Here is a 21,755-nt window from a genome sequence, read left to right on the forward strand (position 1 = left end):
TGGTAGACTCAATGACAATCTCATATTCACACCTCTTCACATGAAGTGGCATTATTTCTGCTTATCAAATCTAAGAATGTCGTGATGGACATGGAGATAGTTTCAGGTCTGAAAGTAGCTGCTTTTGCTGTGAAGGATACTTTCAGATGCTGTGCTAGAAGTGCTGTATTCCAGTCATGTAGCTCTAGCAGCCTTGACTTGCACCCAGTCTCTTATGCATCCCATCAGCAGGACCAGGAGGGAACAAGGATGTGCAGGGATGAGACAGTTCCTGGATTAAGGCAAAGTCAGGGAGGCTTGCCAATTGCTCTTGCAGACAAAGAAAGGCCTGAAGAAAAACAATTTGCTGCAAGTTAAAAATGTTAATTGCTAATCTGGATAGTGAGAAACAAGAAGATAAATGTTGGTAAGCATGTTTCTTTCTTCCCTTACCTAGGCTCCACCTCACTGGAAACAAAGCCCCAAACCAGCAGAATGGGAAAGGAGAAGAGCGCAGTCAGTCGTGGTTTCTCCCCGTGGTTCCTTCTCACGCAGCCCCTCTGATCCAGCATGGCTTCTCCAAGGGCCGCTGTTCTCCAGCAAGAGGTACTGTACCACGAGTTCTCCACAGGCCACAGTTCCTCTGGATATGTGTGTCATGTGTGGGCTGCAGTGAGCATCACAGTGCCTCCTCCTTTCTCTGCCCTCACATTCACTCCTTCCTCACCCTGTTTCCACTTTCGGTTCTATCCATGTGCTCCCAGAGACCCCATCAGCGGCAGCTGGCTCGGTGCTGGGATGTGGGAAGGCCCAGATGCCCAGATACTGCTGCAGAACCCGTTGCTGATGTGAAGAGAGGAGCTCTGCTCGGACCTGGGAATAGAACAAATGCGGGGAAGTCGGTGAAATAGGTCAACGGGCTGCAGATTGAACTCGAAATTAAACGTGGAGTGAGCCACACCGCGGAGGGAGCTGAACTAGTTATGCAGCTGGCTCATTTCTCAATTAGGTTTAACTAGTTCGGGAAGAAAAAAGAGACGTCCCTGCAGTCCGAGTCCAGGCACGGCTGCAGCGCGAAGTCCACGCGGGCAGGGAAGAACGCACAGAGGATAACAACGCGGATAGAGCAGGCAGCGCTCAGAGGCGACCGGCGAGCCCCAACCACGGGAAGCGTTATCCCGAAATCACTTAAAGTTTATCATGACCGTAAGCCGTCCAAAGACTGTCGCAGCCTTCATTTGGGAAGCGAGGTACCGGCACAGCTGGAGAAAACTTCCAGCGGCGCAAACCCGAAGACGCCGACGGAGGGCAGGGGGCCGGGCCCCCCTCAGGACCCCCCTCGGAGCCGGGAGCCGCGCGAGCCGCCCCGCTCAGCGCCCTCCCGCAGACCGTTAGCTCGGGCGCGGGGCGGGGAGGCGCGGGGCGGGGCCGGAGGCGGGCGGAGCGCGCGGCGCGGCGCGGGGCTGCAGACGGCGGCGCGGGCAGGGAGCGGGGCCGCCTTTCCGGCCGCGGCGAGGAGCGCAGTTGCGGGGCTTGCGGCAAGGTGACGGGCTGGGCGGCTGCCGCGGCCTCTTCCTCCGTCTCTCCCGCTTCCCGGCGGATTCGGGCTCCCTTTCCCCGCTTCCCCTCCCGCATCTCTGCCCCTCTCGGGTGGGCGCGCCGTTCCCGTCCCCGCTGGCCGCCCGCGGGTGGCTAACCGACCGCTCCTCGTGTCTCCTCTCGCCCAGATGCTGAAGGCGGCGGCCCTGGTGTGCGTGTACGCGGCAGCCTGGTGCAGCCCGGCGCTGGCGGCGGCGGCCGGGGGCAGAGCGGACAACGGCAATTTTCTGGACGATAAACAATGGCTCACCACCATCTCCCAGTACGACAAGGAGGTCGGGCAGTGGAACAAATTCCGAGACGTAAGTTCAGCCTTTGCCGCGGCCCGAGGGCAGCGGAGATGGCTGGGGACTACCGCAACTTTCTCCCCCCCCCTCCCCCCCAATCCCCAGTGTTATTTTTGCGCCTTTAATTCCCGATGATACCCGGGCACGGGGGCGGTAGGGGGGAGCCCTGGCCACCCAGCTCCTGGTGCGCCGCCGCCGCTGCTGAGCGGGATGCGCCGTGCGGGGCGCCGCGCTCGGAACGGGGCTGCGTGCTGCGTTCGCCGCGTCCCCCGCCCCGTACCGGGGCTGCTCTCGGGCGGGGCTGGCGCGAACCCCCTCCCGCCGCCGCCGTGCTCACCTTGCAGAGGAGCGCAGAGCCCCGCGGGCGACCCGGTGTGTGAGAACAGCGAGGTCCGCCGTGCGACTTGCTAGAATCGGTGTCCGGAGCGTGCTGCTCCTCGGTTACGAAAGCCGGAGCCTGTAGGTGGCCGTCGTCCTTGAGGGTGCCTCGCTGCCGTGTGTGGTTTGTGGCGAGTTTAGTAAAACGGAACGGATTTTCTAAAGTCCGTCTCTCTTTGTATGGTGAAAAACGTTTTCCCTTCATCTTCCAGTGCTCTGTGCTCCGGCGTGTCTGCTTTGGATATCCGAATTCCAAGCGGGAGAACTAATTTTCTTCTCAGCCTCCCTGTGTTGCTTACTGGGATCCTTGGGTTTGGTTTGCAACTTCTGTGTCAACAGGTTTCTCGTGCTGCGGCTGCCGGTGGCCGCGGTTTGCTGCAGGGAACTGGAGGCAGCAGCTCTGAGAAGCAGCAGCTCTGCTCATAGGGCTGGAACACGCCTGTAGTGTTCTTGTTCGACTGCTCTGTACGTATCCTACGCGTGGGATGCAAACTTGGCTGTTTATGTTAAGTAGCCAGGGAAGAAGAGTTACTACTGGAGTTGTGGGAGAGCTATTTCCACAATAGTTCGCATTAAACAGAATAATTTCAGTGTTTGGGAACACTCGCGCTAGCGGTCTGATATTTCTGTTTACATCAAGTAGCTTAAAATCTGAAAAAGTGTGAAAAACGGTCAGCACAGCATGTTTTGGGACCATCGTTTTTGGAAAGAAGGAAAAACCACGCAGCATGCAGTGCTACGTAAATATTTTAGGGCGAAACGGTGCTGCTGAAAAGCACCAAAATCAGTGCCTGAGTTACGTTTTACAATTGAGTGAAGTCATTTATGCAAGGACTGCCCTGCAAGGCTGAAGAGGCTAAGTGCTGTCTAATGCCTGTCTCCCGGGTGCCCACTGAGGTACACTGTAATGCTGGATATTAGCCAGATAATTTATTCTGTGACAAGTAGGTGTCCCCAGGGGCTTTGGGAGTGACTGCTCTGAGGAAGTGCAGCATACTGATTCTTCGGAAGCCACTTACAAATAGGCAGCCTTCTTTATTTCTGCGCGGTGGAAGTTTTGTTAGGCTGGTACTTCAGAGAGGAGTCAGCTGGTACTTAGCAGGATGCTTATATCCTATTGATTACTACTTGAGGCGGAATGTTTACAGATGATCCTCATACTGCACGAGGTGATCCCCTTTACAGCATGGATGATTTTCAGTAATTCATAGCTGTAAAAAAAATTAATGAAAATTATGAGTTAGTCTGCCTGCATGAGCATTTGCTCAAGAAAAAATATATTTCAAGATGTGCCGATCAGTTATCATCTGTAGTTACAAGATGGTGGAGACATTTTCTTAGTTCTCTGGTTTAGGTAGTTAGTAAATCTTCATGTATGGCTGTAATTTGTTGGTTTTGAATTTGTGGGGAAGTAGCTGCCCTGCGGAGTTACAACAAATGTACGCCAGGCCCGTGTCTGTAATTTATTCTCTATTCGCTGAACAGGGTGTTTTGTGGGTTGTAAGTACCCTGCAGATGCATGGGTGAGATGGAATTCTGGTGTGAAAAGAAGTGTTTAACGGCTTAACTTCAGGCTTAGCTGACAAGACTGATTAATGTGGAAGATAATGACCCTGACTTCTGGCTCATTGGCTCAGTTTCTTAAGAGTTTTAGGTCACAATGAGAAAGAGTATAGTTATTGAGAAAGGGAATCCCCACAAAAACTAAGCCGCGGTACGATTACTTCTTATGTTAAATTTAGAGCAAAACTAGAACCCAGCAGCCTTAACATTCCATAAAATGTCAGACTTGCCAGCGAAGTTTGATATTAACATGATGCTAATATTAGCAGACATCTCTTCAGTACTTTGTTCAGGCGAAACTGTAATGATTCTTCAGCTCTCTTGAAAGATCTTGATCATTCTGACAAATCTTTTGAAAATAATAAAACAAATCTAGGCAAGGATTTTGCTTTGCTTTGCCTAAATATGGATCAGTGGGAAGCTGGGCGCTCGTTGGAGACTGTCTTTTCACATCTTGAGACTTGGTGGGATGAGCGCAGGGGAAGTGTATTTGTCATGTCAGAGATCGGCTCCTCCAACTGTACCTGTGAAGTTAACGCTTTGAGTCACGAGTCCTGCTCATTTTTTGCCCATAGGTGTTCGGTAGGAAGATATTTTAACCCTATCTGCTTGTTCCTGTAGTGCAGTTGCTGAGTACCAGCAGCTCTTCAGTCTGTCACTAAGCGAATGAGTCTCAGAGTTGATGGATAATCTTTATGACTTTTCAAACTGCCTGGTAAGGCTGCTTCAGCTGCCAGTAGGATGTCCTGCCTGCCCCCTGTGCTTACGTTCCTTGTTGGGATTTGAGGTTCTGTAATAAATGCTGTGGTGAGGGAGTCTGATTTCTCGTTTTGTTGTATCGGTAGCTCTTCGTGGCCTCATCTACGAAGGCTGGACTAGATACATGTTTTATATTGAAAAACTGTGGTTTTTCTAAAGTGAAGATTATTTCTCCTATTTTAATAGAACTGGTTAATGGTGTCGCGTGGTCCTGTTCATGTGTTCTTTAGGAAGATTGCATAATAAATGTCTTACGTACTAGATTTCACTTGCTGCTGAAGAGCACCATTCTTTTTTATTTGGCTGGCTTATTAGTGGTTTATTTGCTCGTTTCAGTGGGGTGATAATTTAAACTTGTGAATCAAAGATGTGCTAGGTATTTTGAAAGGCAACGTGCTTGTCAGATATAAACTCGAAAGAAATCCACCATGTCACAGTTACACAGGGTGACTGGTACATGCTTTGTTATTTGTTTGACCGGTGAAAACTGGAAGCTTATTTACATTTATCCCTTAAAGAAGTTGCTTTTCTTTTAATAGTAATGAATGAAGAAAAGCTTATTAGGAAATTTGTGATTCTTGTGGCTATGGTAAAATAGTTTTCTCCTGTGTAGTCCAGAGGTCTCCAATCTGGCCCTCAGTTTTCTTCTATTGTGGACAGTATTTACTGTTACTTACATATTACTTAGTGATTCTTTATATATTACTTGTGAGTATTGACTTCGTTTGCTGCCTGTGCTTTCGTCCAGGTCTGTTTTTGTCTATGTTTTTTTTTTTTCTTTTGTTATTGATCTTTTCCAGTCTGTCTATGAGAAGGTAATGGTCTGTTAGCTTTTGATGCCAGTATGCAATTAGTGCAAAAGGGGTTATGTCATGATATAAAAATGTTAGTTTCTTTAAAGGTACAAACTGCTGAACTTAGTTGTGAAACTAGCTGCACTACAATCTGTTCACTGATAGGCTCTTTTCTTTTTCAGTTGAAAGTAATTTCAGAAGGTAGTTTTGCTGCTTCTGTCATCTAGAACTAAAATATAGCCAGCAGCCAGTTGTAGTCTTAAAATGAGCTTTTGCTTGAAAATAAAAGGATTGCAGATAGTATGTAGGTCACTAATATGCATATGATAGAAGGGAAAGGAATGAAAAAGGGATCATGAAAGTGTTTTAGAGAAGGTCAAACTTCAGGATTGGGTAGTACAGCACTCATCAGTCTTTCATTGCTAATATTGAGTTGTTCATTTGCTGTCGAAATTGGTTCATGAAGATATCTCTTCCTCTGTTAGTGGGGGGTGAGTTCTAATACTACATTTTATACTATATATTTATAGAAACATGGAAAAGAAATGAGTTGCAGAGCAGGAATGATCAACTTTTTCATTAAGTTGCCATAGAGTTAAGTTAGAAGAAGGGTAAAAGGATGAGCAGTAAAACACCTCAAATTCCTTTTTGTGTAAGGGCACTGAGTCTTAGTACCTATTTTTTTCTCCACAAGCCAGTTGGTTATTGGACAAGTGGTTATCAGCTATTCTGGTGCCCATCTTTGCGGGGTTTTGTGTTTTTATTTGCTTTCTCCTTGAATTGACTTGGTACAATCTTTTATTTTTATTAATGTGGCAAAGGATGAAAGACTTTAGAAACTTTAGAGATCTTATAGGAAGAATGAGTGTTTTATACCTTCAGCAATGATAGCTACTGTTGAAATGGAACTCATAGAGTAAGAATTGACCCTGGTTTTCTTAACGGTGAAATACAGGAGCATATTAGGAATTTGCATGAAAGTTAAGGGAGTTTTAAGAAGCTTTATAATTGTTGACCACTTGTTGACTGAACATGGGAAGTTGTATTGGCAATCTTAACTTTTGGTTCCTTAAGTATTTTGGATAAAGGCTTCTAATTTTTCTGTGTGTAGCTGTTGCTTGATTTCAAATACAGGTTGCTTTTTGTTTGGTTGGTTGGTTTTTTCCTCTAGTCTTTTTTTGCTGCTTGTTTCTGGTAATGAGTGTTGTTTGTCTGTAGAGTTTGCTGGCCTCAAACTATAGTTAATACTGAGCTCTGTCTCTTGGAAGGCATTAGCTTGGAAGCTCTTTATATAGCTAACATGAGGAGTTAAGTAAACTGTAATGTGCTTTTCCTTAGACTGGCCTCATAATCTAAGGGAAAGCTGATAACATCGTTTCATCTTATCTTTATCTCCTTTCTGTGAAGAATAATCTTTATTTTATTTGCGATAGGTTGTTTAGTGGGTATAGATACCCACTGTTCTCTTGTCTTACCGTTAAATCTTATTGGGATTGACTGTATCCATCTGTGCTTATTATGGTGTAGTATAAATAGATTTGTAATACACTAATAGGTGGTAGCAGTAATAGCAACTGCATGGGCTGTTTTTGCTTTATAATCAGGGTGGAAAGATGGCTGGAGCAAGAGGTATAATATTAGAGGAAGATGAATGTGGAAAACAGCAGAACCTAAGTGCAATTAGAGTATCTTTGCTTTTAGAAAACATCTATTCTTTATTTTTTTATGTTTTTCCATGTCCTGTTACTTCATAATCATGGAAGCATTTGAACCAACTAGCTGTGGAAGGGAAGAGTAATGTTTGGTTCAATTTCTTTGCAGTTCTTGGCCACTTTTCAAGTTTAACTCTTTCCTTTACTAGCTACTTAAATTTAAACTAACACCCACCGAGAGCTGCTGGATACCTACAGTTCCCATTCATGAAATAAGGAAAGCAATCTCCTTCCAGTTAGTAGCTGGTTATTTTTCTCATAGGTAGTTTTAGAACAACTCCTGAATTTTCAAGGGTAAGGAGACTTGAATTCTAGGGAATGTATATATTTATTTTTCTTATCAGTACATGAAATACACTTTTTTGTTAAATAGTTTCAATTATGCTTTATGGATATCTTCCTATTGTAGGTATTTTTAAAAATACTGAGTTGACAAACGGGTCTGTGCCGTTGTATAGATATATGTTTTAATCTGATGTAACCACCCTCCTTGGAGATACTCAAAAGGTGCCTGGACGTGGTCCTGCTTGAGCTGGGGTTGGCCCAGGTGACTTCCATAGGGCCCTGCCTTATGAGCATGCATATCTCACTTGTAACAATCTATGCCAGCGGAGGTGTTTCCACAGCTATGATGCCCACCACCTCACTGTGGTAATATGGAATACAGTTTTGGTCACCATAAATGTTCAGCAAGCATTGATGAGTGTCAGTGGGTGCAGTTTTTTCCTCGTTTCAAGTGTGCTTCCATGTCAGGCACGAATTTGTCAGACTGCCCCTTTGCTGCCATCTGTAACAGGGCAAGAAAGCAGATTAGAATGCTATTGGGAAGGGTTCAGCCTCTACTGCTGTACCAACATTCACCTCTGGTGTTGCAGGCCAGCGTAATAAATTAAGAGACATTCCTTTCAGAGCAGCCCTCATACTACATGGTATTTAAGTGTTGTTTTTGTAGGTGTTTTGTATTAAATCTCTTGAAGAGAGACTTGTGCTAGTAATTTCGGTGATCAAACGCTCTACTGAACAGCCTTTAGTTACTTGTTAGATTTTTTTTGATGATTTTTTTGCTCTTGCTTTTTCATTTCTCTTCATTTCGTAACGGGTACCTTACAATAGTGAAAATTACTGGTAGAATCAATGGTTTACCTGAGAAAGGTGGTACAGTGTGTGCTGGGAGTTAGGGACAGAACATGAAGGTCTGATGTGAAACTGCAACCTGTGAGAAAACCTTTACATTTCAGTGAGAATGTTTTCACTCTGTTGGTAACTTCACGAGCTAAGAGAATGGGTTTAAAAGGTACCAGAACGTTTGGATGGCTTGCGTTTTCCTGAATTATGGAAAAACTTCTCTTGATACACTGTATACTAAAGGCTGTCCAGGCTTTGTTGATTTTTCTCTTGCCGAAAAAAAAGCTATTTGTTTATTTTCTCAAGTGATGTGCAATCATTGATTCAAAGTGGACTGTTTATTTCAGTCTGTTCATCATCTCTCTAATAAAAGTCTGCAAGTCATCAAATAATTCTGTATATTGCACTTATCCTTAAGCTTGCCTACAGCTGAAAGTAAACTCCTTTGACATTTGTTGAGTTTGCACTGATGGCAAATTTCATTCTGTTGCTAGACCTGCGTAGCAGTGATAAGGACAGAACTTACTCCTCTGTGTATGCTTCTGAGCATGGAAAATACCCTGTGTTTTAACAGCTATTTGTTGAAATTGGGGAAATTTATTAATATGCAAAGTGTAGATGGATTTATTGATGCTTGTCTCTTTCAGAATTTGATGGTAGTGTTCATGATTATAAGATCACTGTTGCAGAAAACCCAAACAATGATTCTTGTAAACAGAATCAGTCCATTGGTATGCAAAGCTTCAACACCAGGAATCCACTGTATAATGTGCCCTTCCAGAAGAATACATTAGCCAATTTGGTCACCTTTAGGAAGCCAGTCTGGAACACTGAGAGCCTTTTCATTCGTAAAATGTAGGGCCAAAAGGGGCTATTGGATCTGATAACATGCTTATGTCTGAATATGGTAGCAAGTTAACTTATATCCAGACGTTGTATTAAACCTGGAAATTCTAGTTGGGCGAAAGTGCTTTGGGCCTTAGGAGGCTGTGTGCCACTGGCGTAGAATAAGAAAGACTTGACTTCTAAGGGAAGTAGTGATCTAAACGGCATATCTGTGATGTTTTGCAGCAGGAAAAGGGAGAATGACATTTAAATTCATGCCAGTTGGATCTGGGGTGTTTCCTCCTGTGGCCCAAATATGACAGTGACTAGAAATGGTGCTTCATTTGTCTTTCTCCCACTTCACTTTCCTACCACCTTCATGTCATTATCTTGTGTATATTGTCAGTAATTGATGTGAAATGATGCTAGTGAAAAAAAAATCACAAAAAATGGAGTACAAACTAGTTTAAATCCTAAGGAAGATGGTGAAATTTCTATCAGATTGCCCAATGTACTGCAAATGGGATGTGTTTTCTCATGTGAACTGGATTGAAGCACGCTAACTGCGTATCTGTTTTTCAAAACCTTAGTACATCTTGCATTTCCCTCCTAAGCTGTTAAACTTTTAAATTTTTCATCTTTGTCCTTAATTCAATTCACTTTTCAAGTTGAGTATATATAACTTAACTCAGAAATTTTGGGCAGGAAGTTACACTGTTGGTACTTGGGGAACGTGTGAACAGGATTACTTCACACTGTTAAGAAAAAGACTCAGTTTTGCTAGGAAAACAGACTAAGGGATTCTACCTGTGGTGTGATATTCCAGGCCTGCTCAAAAGAAAACATTCTCTCAAAGAATGGCGAGATGTATGGCCTCAACTTCATTGAATTTGTCACAAGCAATGCCTCAATGAAGTTAAACCATAACATGATGATGGGACTTTGCTCTCAGATTTACAGTTGTAGTCTCATAACAGAAGGAGAAATTACATCTGGAATTAGACTGATCTGTGTACTATGTTTTGTACTATGGACTAAAGTAATACAGATGTAGAAAACTTCAAAGCGTTTCCAAGTTTTTTGTTGGAACAGAATGTGACCTAATGTATACGATGGAACAGATTGGGATTCCATACTGCCTTAATCTGCAGGGACCTCCACATTGTGTTTAGACCAAAGCTGTGGCACCTTTCTGTCTCTTTTTTCATATTTTGAATGCTTACAGTTCTATTTTTTATGTTCCTGCATAAAGATGATAGTTTCATAGGGTGTGTGACACTCTTGTTCCTTTTCCTCAGATTTCCTGGGTTAGAGTTGCAGTATGGCTTTTGTAAATTGAAGACATGAGTAACGTTTTTTCCCCAGAAGATTTCAAGTACAAACTTGAAATACGGAATATTTGGAGTTTAGCAAGTGGAGGATTGAGCTCTCCTGTTTTTAAAAATAAATAGGAATGCGTGCCTTGTGCTTGTTCACGTGCCCTCACATAAGCTCTCAGGCCAGATTGGTGACATTTGGTAGGAATTTTACTCTGTGTCTCACAGTTGAGGAGGAAAATACTCAATAATAGAAGTGTTTTGTAGATCAGCCTCATCGTGTCTGCTGTTGTTATCTTACTCTCAAGTTTTCTGTTGATCATGGAGTATTTGCTGTACACTGAGAGTGATGTGTATTTAACTGTGCTTGTGAAGGGCAGAATAAAATGGTAATTATTGGTTAATATCTTTGTTAGGTGTCACGGTTGTCTGAAGCGACTTATTAATTGGCGGGAAGAAATACTTGATTTCTGTACATGTCTTTATGTATCGCAGAAGAACATGACAAGTATGACTGCAAATAGCTAGAGATTTACAAGAAAACGTTTGTGTCAAGCTCCAGTTTTCACAGAAAGGTAGTAGAAGGTATCAAATATGTCCTAATGAAATTCATCACATTATTCTGTGAAGCAAAACTGGAGACACCAGCAGTGCTTATCTGTTGTAAAATGTGATACTGTCTTACATAGTTCCTGTCAAGCAGGTCGGCTTTTGATTTGAACGTGAGGGGATCTAAAAGTTTTAGGAAGAGTTAGACTGTGACTTTCCCTGTTCAGCTACAGTCAAACAATTCAACAGCATGAATGTCAGGAAGCATTTATCTTAAAACATAGCAAGCTGCTATCATGTGTTAATGGTAATAAAGTTCAACGTGCAAATAACACCCTTTTAAGATTTATTTTCACAACTATTTCTGCTTTAAAAATTTTGTTTTAGTGCAGGCGAAGGATAGTAACTCACACTCATTTAAAGATCTGAAACATTCTAGTACACTTCTAGTGGCAGCTGAAATTCCTATGGATGTAAAGTTATGCACATCCTTCATACAACTGATTTGAAATATACCAGTGTTCAGCTTTTACTTATGCTGGTATAAAACATAACTGAGCTTGAAAATCAAGTAGATGTATTTTCAGTTTTGACAAGTGATTTTTTTCAGTTGCTTTAGCCAAACAGCTTGCTCATTAGACCAAAAAACCTGCCAAGAGTAATCAAGCATAGGGATGAAACAAAAGACATTGTGATTTACTGTTTTATGCTTGGCATTTATCAAGAGAAGTGCTTGAATGAAGGGAAGAAAAAAAAGGAGAAGAGCAGGAAAAAGTCTTCCTAATGCAGAATTAATGACTATCATAAAATTTGAATACCTCAGTGACGTGCAGTCAGCTAACTGTGTAGTGCATGAATTGTTGTGGGAATTCTTTCAAATAGCATGTTTTTAAGGAATTTTGCACAATGTCTTATTAAATTGGACTACAGTCCAGTTTGTGTGGAGTCTTTCCTTTTTCATTTGAGGTCACTGAGAAATCTCACCAGTGTTTGTGAGAGGTGGTGTATATCTTTCATTATGCCAGCGTGTTTGTTTAAAATCTTTGTATGTAAACTAAGGCTACAGAATAGACTTCTGAATATATTATGCCCCTTTGAAAAATAGAAATTGAATCATAGAATCGCAGAATAACCCGAGTTGGATGGGGTCCGTAAGGATCGTTGAGTCCAACTCCTGGCTCTGCCTAGGACCACCCAAAAAACAGGCCATATGGCCGAGAGCTTTGTCCAGATGCTTTTTGAGCTCTGGCAGCTTGGGACTATGCCTGCTCCCCTGCAGAGCCTATTGCAGTGCCTGACCACCCTCTGACGAAGAACCTGTCAATCTGACCATCCCTTGATACAGCTCTGTGCTGTTCTTCGGGCCCTGATGCTGTCACACAGAGCAGAGCTCTGTGGTGCTTTACTGTGGTGCCCAAAACTGCAAGCGGTATTGATGGTGAGGCCACATTAGTGCACTGTAGATAGGAGCAATCCCTTCCTCAGCTGGCTGGCAGCGTTGTGCTTGATGCTCCTTCATGCTGTGGTTGGCCTTCCTGGCTGCCTGGGCACACTGGAAAGACTTAAATTTGTTGCTACTTCTTGGAGCACAGTGAAAACAGTCCCATTTCAATTCCTTAAGCTACTGTGTTTGACTGGGGATGGGGAGGGGGGTTAGTTCTTTTTTTAAAGCAAATAACTTTCATGAGTAAATTCCTCACTTGGTTGTTCATTTAATAGGAAACAATCCTTCGATTTCACTGACCTGCATCACAATATTTTGTTTGGGGGCAGTTTGTCTGATATGGTTTCCGCATGTGTGTTTATAGCCCGCGTCCGCTGGTTTGCTGCCTTGCTTCCTGGAGGTGTAGGTATGTGCCTCTGCACTGCCTTATGCCTTGGTGCGGGCTTCTCCAATGAGATGCTTATTGTGTGACGCACTCTGCTTACCCCTCTAGCTGAATCATGTGCTGCAGTGTGCAAAACAGTGCTGAGATTCAATTAAATGAGAGGGTGGCAATTATTAAGGAGAAGGAAAATCAGACAAACTCCAAAAAAAAAAAAGAAAAAGAAAAGAAAGCTCTGGCGTGCATTGCAAGATAATGTTACTGAGACTAGATTTTCAGGCTGGGTTAGGAAGACCATTTATATAGATAATATTATTAAAACTAAAGCTGAATAACCTATTTTGTGAGAGGTATTAAGGTATTTGCCGCATGGCTTAATTCTGTGGGAAATTAGTAGAGTTCATGGTAAAGCTAAGCAGTGGGAAGGATTTACCTTTTTTTTTTTTTTTTTTTTTAATCTGAAACAGATTTGTTTGAATTTTCTTTAGAGATCTGATTCTCGTTTAGATTAATCATCTAACATAGTAATTCTGAGATGCCTGAAGCAAGGCACAAAACTACTGGCAGTGCTTTATTATGGATTGAGGAGTGTATTACTTTCTGTGTCAAAAATCTCTTGTGAGCATGCTGGAATGCACCAAGAAATCAGAAGTCGAGATTCAAATTGGAACCTTGACTAAGTAAGAAATATCATATTGTAATTCAGAGGGTTAAGTTCTTGGAAATCTACAGTTTATTTGCTGTTCTTATGATGATGCACTTAGTCTGCTTGTCTTATGTATTCTGAAGTTCTGTTATACTTGTCCTGGGTTTATTTTCATACACAGTAACTGGGTCTCTTAATGTTTCCAGTGTTTGTGGTTTAAACTTCAAGGAAGAATTCAGAACTGGAGTATTTTTCTCCTTTCTGGCAGTAGAAAGTGTAAATCTTGAAGTCTTGTTTCTTGCCTCTGCAAGTTTAAGTTCCTTAAAGGACTTGAGTGAGCGTTGTGCTTAATTTAAGTCCAGCACCCATAAGAAGAAAGTGTTCTTTTCCATTGTTTGTGTGTATGTAGCCTTTTATGAAAAACAAACATTTTTGGCTTCTTTGTGTGTTTTTTCTTGTGTTTTTTTGTTTGTTTGTTTGTTTGTTCGTTTGATTGGTCTTTTTAGGAGTTAAATTGTTACAAACTTCTGTTATAACATGCAGGGAAAACATCCTAAGGACAATGCAGGTTATTCAATGGGAAAAGGGTTTAAGAACTGATCCAGTTACATGGGATTAAGAAGGGGTTAAGGGCTCTGCTCCGGTGGTATAAAATTAGTTAAGGACCTAATAGTATAATTTAGCTGTGTGATGTTTAAATGATTTTGGCTTGAGCTACTTAGGAGCAAGCATTTGAAACGACTGACATCTCTGCTGCCAGCAGATTTATGTGACCAGGGAGAATCCTCAGATGATCTGCAAATACTATGTCCTAGTTTTCTAAGAACAATGAAGTGTTTTATCTGTTGAATATAAAATAGTTTTACCACACCTAAATAACCTTGGCTTTAAAGTTCAAAATAGATGCCACAAATATGAAGGAAGTAACCAGTGTTGCCGTTTGATGTACCGTTTCTCTACTGGTCTGATACACGTATTCAGTTTACTCTTTTTTTAATTTTTATTTTTTAATACAAACAGCAATTAAATCAACACACTGGGAGAAGACTTTGAGAATAGAGGTCTCTTAGAGGAGAAGGTCTGTGTGGTTTTATGATTACATGAGAAGAACAGAATACCATGTTTCAGGATTTCTTGCTGTGAGTATGTAACAGCACAAGTTTGTGAGAACAAGTTTACCCGAAGGCCTGTGGGTACCCTGAGTTCTCATCACATCTATGTCTGGTTTTCCTAACTAGACAAGCTACTGTGCATGCTTATTTAGGGAAAGAAAATTTACTTGACAGATTTCAGGTTTGTTTCCAGGAGTCCATGAAAGCTTTTCCTTGAAAGCTTTGAGTAATCTAGTGAAAACCAGACTGAGGTGTTCATAAACTCCAACTCTTAGTTTTTACCGTGGTCATTAATGCATAATTGTCACATCCTTAGCCACGAAGGAAGAAGAGATCCAGATGATTGTTAATATAGAATTTAAACATTAAGATTCATTTGTAGTCCAGTGTCATTGATCTATGCAATTGATGTCAATCCTAGTTCTGCCACTTGGTTTTCTGAGATGAACCAAACTATCAGTGTAATCATACTTGCTATTCTACACTACAAATTTGATTCTCTCATGTCCTGAGTACTCTGTTTTTTATCCAGCAAGAAGACTAGGCTTGTGGTTACCGTGTAGAGATTGAAACCAGTTGCTGTGATTCCTTTTTGTCATGACTTATTGTCTGGCCTGTGGTTTTGTTATTGTTGACTTCATTTGCGTCTAGTATAGGTAAAGCTGCTGTTGGTGATCTTCATATTTATGTCTTGTTACTTTCCATAAAGCCTTTAATTAAATAAACTTCTTTCTAAATAGATTAAAAAAAAAAGTGTATTTTCAAGTGCCAACATATTATGAGAATACATGTGAATGTTTGCACATACTGTTGGAGAAAGATGTACTAAAGTGCTCATTTACTGCACACTTTTCTTAAGACTTTGGTAGTGAATTCTGTGCTTGGAAGCTGGAAAGAATAGGGTAATATGATAATATTGTGTAGTCAGCAGCACTTAATTTTCCCATTGGTATTTTTAAGGGTTTGCTGGTTTTAGGTGGTATTCTCATCTCACAGCTGAAGGTTTTATTAGGTATTTTGGTGATACTACCAAGGTATGTGAAGTTTTGAAACTTGGTGTGATGGCTAAAATCCAACCTTTTTTAGTTTTCTGTTTTAGGTAAAAAATGTATCGTTTATCTTGGTCAGAGCATTGATTAGCAGAGCTCTGCGCAATATGTAATGACTTATTATTTGTTATGTAAATACAATTTACTGTGAAGATTGAAACATTCTGTGACTTATGCTTATGGAAATATTTTAGAGTGATTTAGTTGGATTACTCACGTTTTGTGTTGTTGAACATAAATTTTAGAGCAGAAAGAGAACAAAAGTTGGAGGCAGTGATCATGAGGTTGTCAAGCAAGCTAAGCCATTCTATTTTGGTGGTAGCAAAGATTGGTGTATTGCTATATCTGTCCAATTATGCCACTACTTTAATGTAATCTACATGGTTTTGAAATAACTTTCCTGAGATCAGCTCTAAATTAGCATTTAAAAGAAATGGTTGCATTTCTCTGACTTCCACAATAATTTCATTTACTGAAGAACAACTGGTTTTATCTGTAATTGTTAGTTGTGTGGGAAGTCAGATATTAAATTTAATTGAACAAGCAGAAATATTCAGAATTACGTTTTTGGTCTGATTTTGCAGGGCTTAAGATTATTTTTTTCTGCACTGCTTGATATGTATGTGTGCATAGTGTTATTTGTTACGAGATGACTCTGGACACTTCAGAAAGTTAAAATTTCCCTGCTTTGGAAAGATTAATTGTTGTGCCATTTTCTCTGACAACCTAGTTTATGGTTTAATATGCTACAATAAGGGAAATAAGCTACTTGAAAAGCAGTGTCTGAAATCAATTTTTTTTTCCTTCTGGAAAATAATAGTATCACTGCTTGTGAGGATCAGTGGAACTTGCAAATTTCTTTTAGTTCAGTTATATATGTAATATAACTATCCCGAAGGTGATTTGTGGAGGAATTTGCTGTGCAGGAAAAATATTGCTCTAGTGCTTGGTGATGTGTGATCAACTGTTTAGAAACTAGCAGATTAAATTATAGGTAACTATTTGTAGATATACTCTTCCTGGGCAAACAATAATTTTTCAATATTACAAACTTTATTCAAGAGGAATATACAAAAACAAATGGAAAACTTATGCCTTTTCAGTAGTTGGTATGGGTCGTCTTATTTGGGACAGCTTTGGGAATTTCAAGTTTAAAAAGAAACCAGAAAGGAAGACGATACTCAATTTTTTACATATGCCCCCCTCTCATATTTAACATTGAACAGCAATTTGTGGTTTAATATAGAAATCTTTAAGTTCACTTAAAGCTTGCAGAACTGTATGGGAACAGCTGAGTCAGGGCCTGAACCTCTGATTGATCACCTGAGGCGAGCCATGAGTCAGCCAGAGGAGCACAGGTGAAGGCAATTCCTAGACCTGTTTAAGAGCTGGCTACCAGGGGGGGAGGATCTTTTCTGGAGATCACCACTGCTTGTGTTCTGTCAGGGAGCCCAGGATAGGGGTAAGCTTTCTATTATCCTTTTTTTTGTTATTGTAGTCTGCTTTGCCTAACTCTCTTGTCTATCTTGTGATTATAACATCCTAATATTCTTTGATTATGCAAGGAAATAAACTTTTAATAACTTCCCTTACTTATGAACCAGCTTAAGCAGTTATTACTTTAGCAAGAGCTAGAGGTTCCTTAGACAGCATTAGCTGTCTGTTGATATATGAAGAGAGCAGGCATTCCTTGACTGTAGAAGAGTGTGCTACTAATACAAAAACAGTGCACAAAACCAGTCATTTGGGGAATACCATAGTGGTTTTAAGTATGTGGGACTCCTTTGAAAGAAGGTTCTTTGTATAGGGAGGCTGGCCTGAAAGAACAGAATTAGAGACTTGTGCAATATTTGAATTAATTTTTTTTTATCTTAAAACAGTATTTTTCTGCATAGCTTTTGGCATTTTAGAGAGAATGATGAAACGAAATGACGTCAAGGAACCGTTCTTGGTGATGTGGTTGCTAACTTCTATTTGCAAGGTGTGAAAGGAGAGCTGAGGTAGTTGTAGAATTGTGGTTTCAAAAACAGATCTGTCCAGGAACGTAATGATAAGAATGAGAAACATAAGCGGGAAGTATTCCAATGAAAATTAGTTGGAAGAGACAGCTTCAGAATAATGATGTTCCACAGACTGCAACTGTGCCCACCCAAAACCTGCACTTCCAGTGGAGGTGAGATGTTGTGGAATCTGGATGATTGACTGAGTTAAGGAGTTGTGTTCTGAATGCAGTCCTGCTGGGCATTCCCATCTGGAAGAAGAAAGAAATGGCTGAGACCCTTTTCAGTCTCTCTTTGTTTTACTGCAAAAGGTATTAAGGATACAAAAACGGTGCAAGTACAATGCAAACACAAATTTGACACCTCTTAAAAAAAACCTTTTATTCTGAAGCAGTCAAAGCAGAAACAGTGCAAACAAAATGCTTGCTAAAGATAGTCTTTAACCTAATTAGGGTCGCTCATTCTTTTATTTATGTATTTATCAATCTATTTATTTTGGCATGGATATGGCTGTCTCAACATGAATGCCTTTTTTTTTTTTTTTTTTTTTTTTTAAAGACAGGAAACATTCAGTGTACATTTTTGAAGTCATATATTCACCATGTGTTAAACTTGATTTTGCTTTCCTAAAGATAGACTTTGGTGTTTCTCATTCCTTAGGTCTACTGATGAATTCACCTGAAGATGAAAATTAACTTAAAGGCTTGTAGGAAACAGTTGGTTTTTAGAAAAGAAGCTTATCCTATAGGATTTGTTTTGTCTGGTTATTTTTATTAAAAAAAAAAAGCAAGTCAGACGTGTGTGTGAAGTCTGCACTGTAAAAAGATGACCTACACAGAAATATTTGAGACTGTAAAGAGTCATTTATTTTGTTGGTCATAAACAGTAGATATACTTGGTAGGAAAAGTTGCATGTTCGAAGGCTTAAGTGTTGTGCAGCAACATCTGGAAAAATATCATCAGAGCCACTGTTTGTACCCTGAACGGTTGTCACAGGTCATGTGGTAAATTCAAGGTAGGATGGAAATGATGTGTTTGATCAACTGACTGAAAAAATAGTGACAAATACACGATGAGAGCTGTAGAGTGAATACGACATGTGTGATATATAGCTATATTTTTTGCTCCACTAATGTTACGTGCTCCCAACTCTTACAGTTACCTACCAAAGTTAAAATTTATTTGTAGTTGATGCATTTCGTAGTTGTTTCTGTCAGTGTGCTTGTCCCTCCACCCTTCCCCAAGTATCATTGATTCAGTGATGGTGTATTTCTGGCTGCGTTTTTGAAGTCAGTATCATGTGCAAGATTTACTGAGGAGTGGAAGAGGAATGCAAGCACGTGGCTGCAGCAGGAGCTGGGTGTATGTGCGTGAACATGATGATTTTTTTTCAACATAGAGGTCCTGTGACTGCTAATTATAGAACTGGGTAATTATTATTCTTCTGTAAACTAGAAGAGAGAACAGATGAGACCAGCTGATTTACTTTTTCTTCGGTTCTCATTATGGAACTAAGTTTGAAGATGGGATGTTCTGGATTCTCTTTATTGGATGGGAAGTATAGATGAAGCTTGTAGGAAAGTTAAAAGCATTTTTGATTTTATTTTCTCTTTTGCAGTTAAAATTCCTGTAACACGTTACTATAGATCTACTTACAAAGACTTTTGCTTATATATATATTTCTTATTCCTTTAATTTGGGCAAGTTATTAATGCTTACATGAGCTTGTGATAAATGGATGGTGCGTCATCCTTTCCATCTAATTTTTAATAAGAGGAGAGAGAAGTTTGGAATGACTTGTCTCCTTAAATTAAAATGGAAGCTCTTATTACAAGTCTTTGTCATTTGCTCAGAGAAGTATTTGTCAGCAGAACATGAGTCACTCCTGTGAGTATTAATTTCTACTGAGCACTTCTGTTTGTGATGAAGTTTTACTTCAAAGGGTGAAATGAGCAACTGATTGAGATAACATTTTGTTGGAATCACAAACCATCTGCTGATTCAAATTGTGATGATAAAATGGCTGTCAACAGTATGTGTATGAGAACATTAGTGTAGAATAAGTAGGGATGGGGAGTGAAGTACAATGCTGTAGCAATTCCTTCTGGTATCTTCCCTTTGGAAGGACTTGCAGTGTATCTGTGCAGCAAATCTGTCAGGAGCTGGATTATGAATGGTGGTAAAAATGGAGATGTAGAAATGGTGTAGCTCTAGTAATGCAGAATTGTAAGCAGACCAATTAATGCTTCTTCTGAGCAAAGCCTCCAAAAAGCACTGCATACCTACACCTTTGTGGCTGTGGTACTTGAACTTGTATGCAGGAATGAGATATCTTTGTGGTACTTGAACTTGTATGCAGGAATGAGATATCTTTGTGGTACTTTGCTTGAAATATGTGGTTGCAGAACAGTATTTTATTGTGGGATGGCATAATGTGAAGGTAATCATCAGTATCTCTGCTTGAGGTGTCCTTGCACAACAGTTAGTGCACTTGCTTGTATGCAGCAGTTAATTCCACCAAAGTCTTAAAGAAAAAGAAAAGCTGTCTGTTATGCTGTCAGAACATTTCTTGATGTAGCTTCCTGCAACAAAAATTCCATGACAGTACTGTAAAAACAAATTGTTGGTGTTGAGTGACTGTGAGGCAAGACGCTGTTCTTATCTGTAAGGTGTGTAATTAGCTCATGAGTTTTGAATCCCCAAACTTGAAAATTATTTCAGTTGCTCATGTACCTATTTTCTTTAGTTGGTAACTACGTTTCTAATTCAACTAAAGAAGACAGTGGTATTTTATTGAAAACAAACAAACAAAAAAAACAACGAAGCAAAACAAACATGGCAAGTTTCATGAGTTTTGCTTTCTCTTTCGAGAATGCTTCAGAGTATCCAAATGCTTATGGCACCAGTGAAAAACCCAATGGAGATCAGTGTTCATAAATCAGCTGTGCTGCTGTAGCATTTCTGTTGTTTCAGCTGAGACTCAATTCAGGACTCCCAAGGTTTAGAAGTGATTTTTGTTCTTATTTCTCCTTTATTCCCTGAGTACATTCTTTCTTGAATTACTTTTTTTTTTTTTTTTAATATACCAGGCAAATTAGATAAGAGAAGAAGGATCCATAGGACAAATTCCTTTCAGCCTTGGTTAACCTGAATATTAACTTAAGGAGTAAGAGCAATAAGAAGATTTAGATTGAGACAGGAAAATAAAAGAATATGTTAATTGAATGACAGAGCAGAGAGATGGGTTTTTTCTAATCCATTTTGGACCGTGACAAAAGACATGAGAAAACTTGAAACAAACTAAGGGGAAGCACTGTCTGAGATGCTGCTTATGTCCTCTGCTATGTATGCATGTAGTATTTAAGTACCCTTTAACAGCAAAGTGAGAGAAACCTCTTTACATCCATATGGTGCTTCAAGGTTTTCAAAGGAAAAAACAAACAATCTCTGGGAAATAAAGAGCTGAGTTCAAATTCCTTTTACAAGTATAATTTTTTTGTAACTACTGCATCTTCTCATTTCCTGTAGAGGCTTTGACACCAAAGTATTGAAACAAGATCATGCTCACATGGAAATGCTTGTGACTGGACATAGCTATCACTGCTGCACGACAGCTTTATGAAAATATTTAAGACAAGCTTCAGGTCCTTTAAGTATTTTATCATTCTTGTAATAGAGTTACAGTAATAGGAATTACCCGTTAATGTTACAGTTACCATTGTGTTTTGTTAAACATGCTTCTGGATGTTACTTTTTTCCTCCTTCTCCACTGTGGCACTGACTGGAAACTGAGAAATTAAGTAAGACATTTATCATTTGAGCCTTTCAACTTTGATTAATGTGACAGTTGAAAAGGGAGAAATTTTTGCAGAAGTTTCTGTCTCCTGAAAGGTCATCCTTTTTCTACGTGATTTGCATTGTAATTAGAAGCAAGAGCTCTTTAAAAGGAGAGTGAGCTTAATGGGTACTACTCGTGATTAAAAGACTGATATCAGTACAAGTTCTGCTACCCGCTGTCTCGGCTTCCTTCTCAAGAGACCTTTTTCCTTTCTTCTTCCCTTTGTTTTTGTTCTGTTTTTCCTCTCCCCACTCCTTTTCCCCCTCCCATTTGAGCCTTTTAGGTCCTTGTATAAGTTGCTTTTTCCTTCTATCCTAATTGAAAATGCAATCCAGGCAGGGGTAAATTGCTAACATGATCGTCAGAGGAGTGAAAAGCCTTCAAGCTGTGTGGATGAC

General features: G+C 40.4%; 1 protein-coding gene across 2 annotated transcripts in view; it reads left to right on the forward strand.

Annotated features, from left to right (window-relative positions):
* The first annotated feature begins 1,428 nt into the window (after nucleotides 1-1,428).
* SPOCK3 (SPARC (osteonectin), cwcv and kazal like domains proteoglycan 3) overlaps nucleotides 1,429-21,755 on the forward strand; it is a 159,376-nt gene continuing 139,049 nt past the window's right edge. For both annotated transcript variants that reach the window (XM_052690180.1, XM_052690181.1), the window contains exons 1-2: nucleotides 1,429-1,522; nucleotides 1,707-1,880. In XM_052690180.1, coding sequence (XP_052546140.1) covers nucleotides 1,707-1,880 — 174 coding nt within the window. In that variant the 5' untranslated portion in view covers nucleotides 1,429-1,522. The remainder of the gene's footprint in view (nucleotides 1,523-1,706; nucleotides 1,881-21,755) is intronic.

Source organism: Tympanuchus pallidicinctus, unplaced genomic scaffold (assembly GCF_026119805.1).
Source record: "Tympanuchus pallidicinctus isolate F22 unplaced genomic scaffold, pur_lepc_1.0 scaffold26, whole genome shotgun sequence".
NCBI lineage: Eukaryota > Metazoa > Chordata > Aves > Galliformes > Phasianidae > Tympanuchus > Tympanuchus pallidicinctus.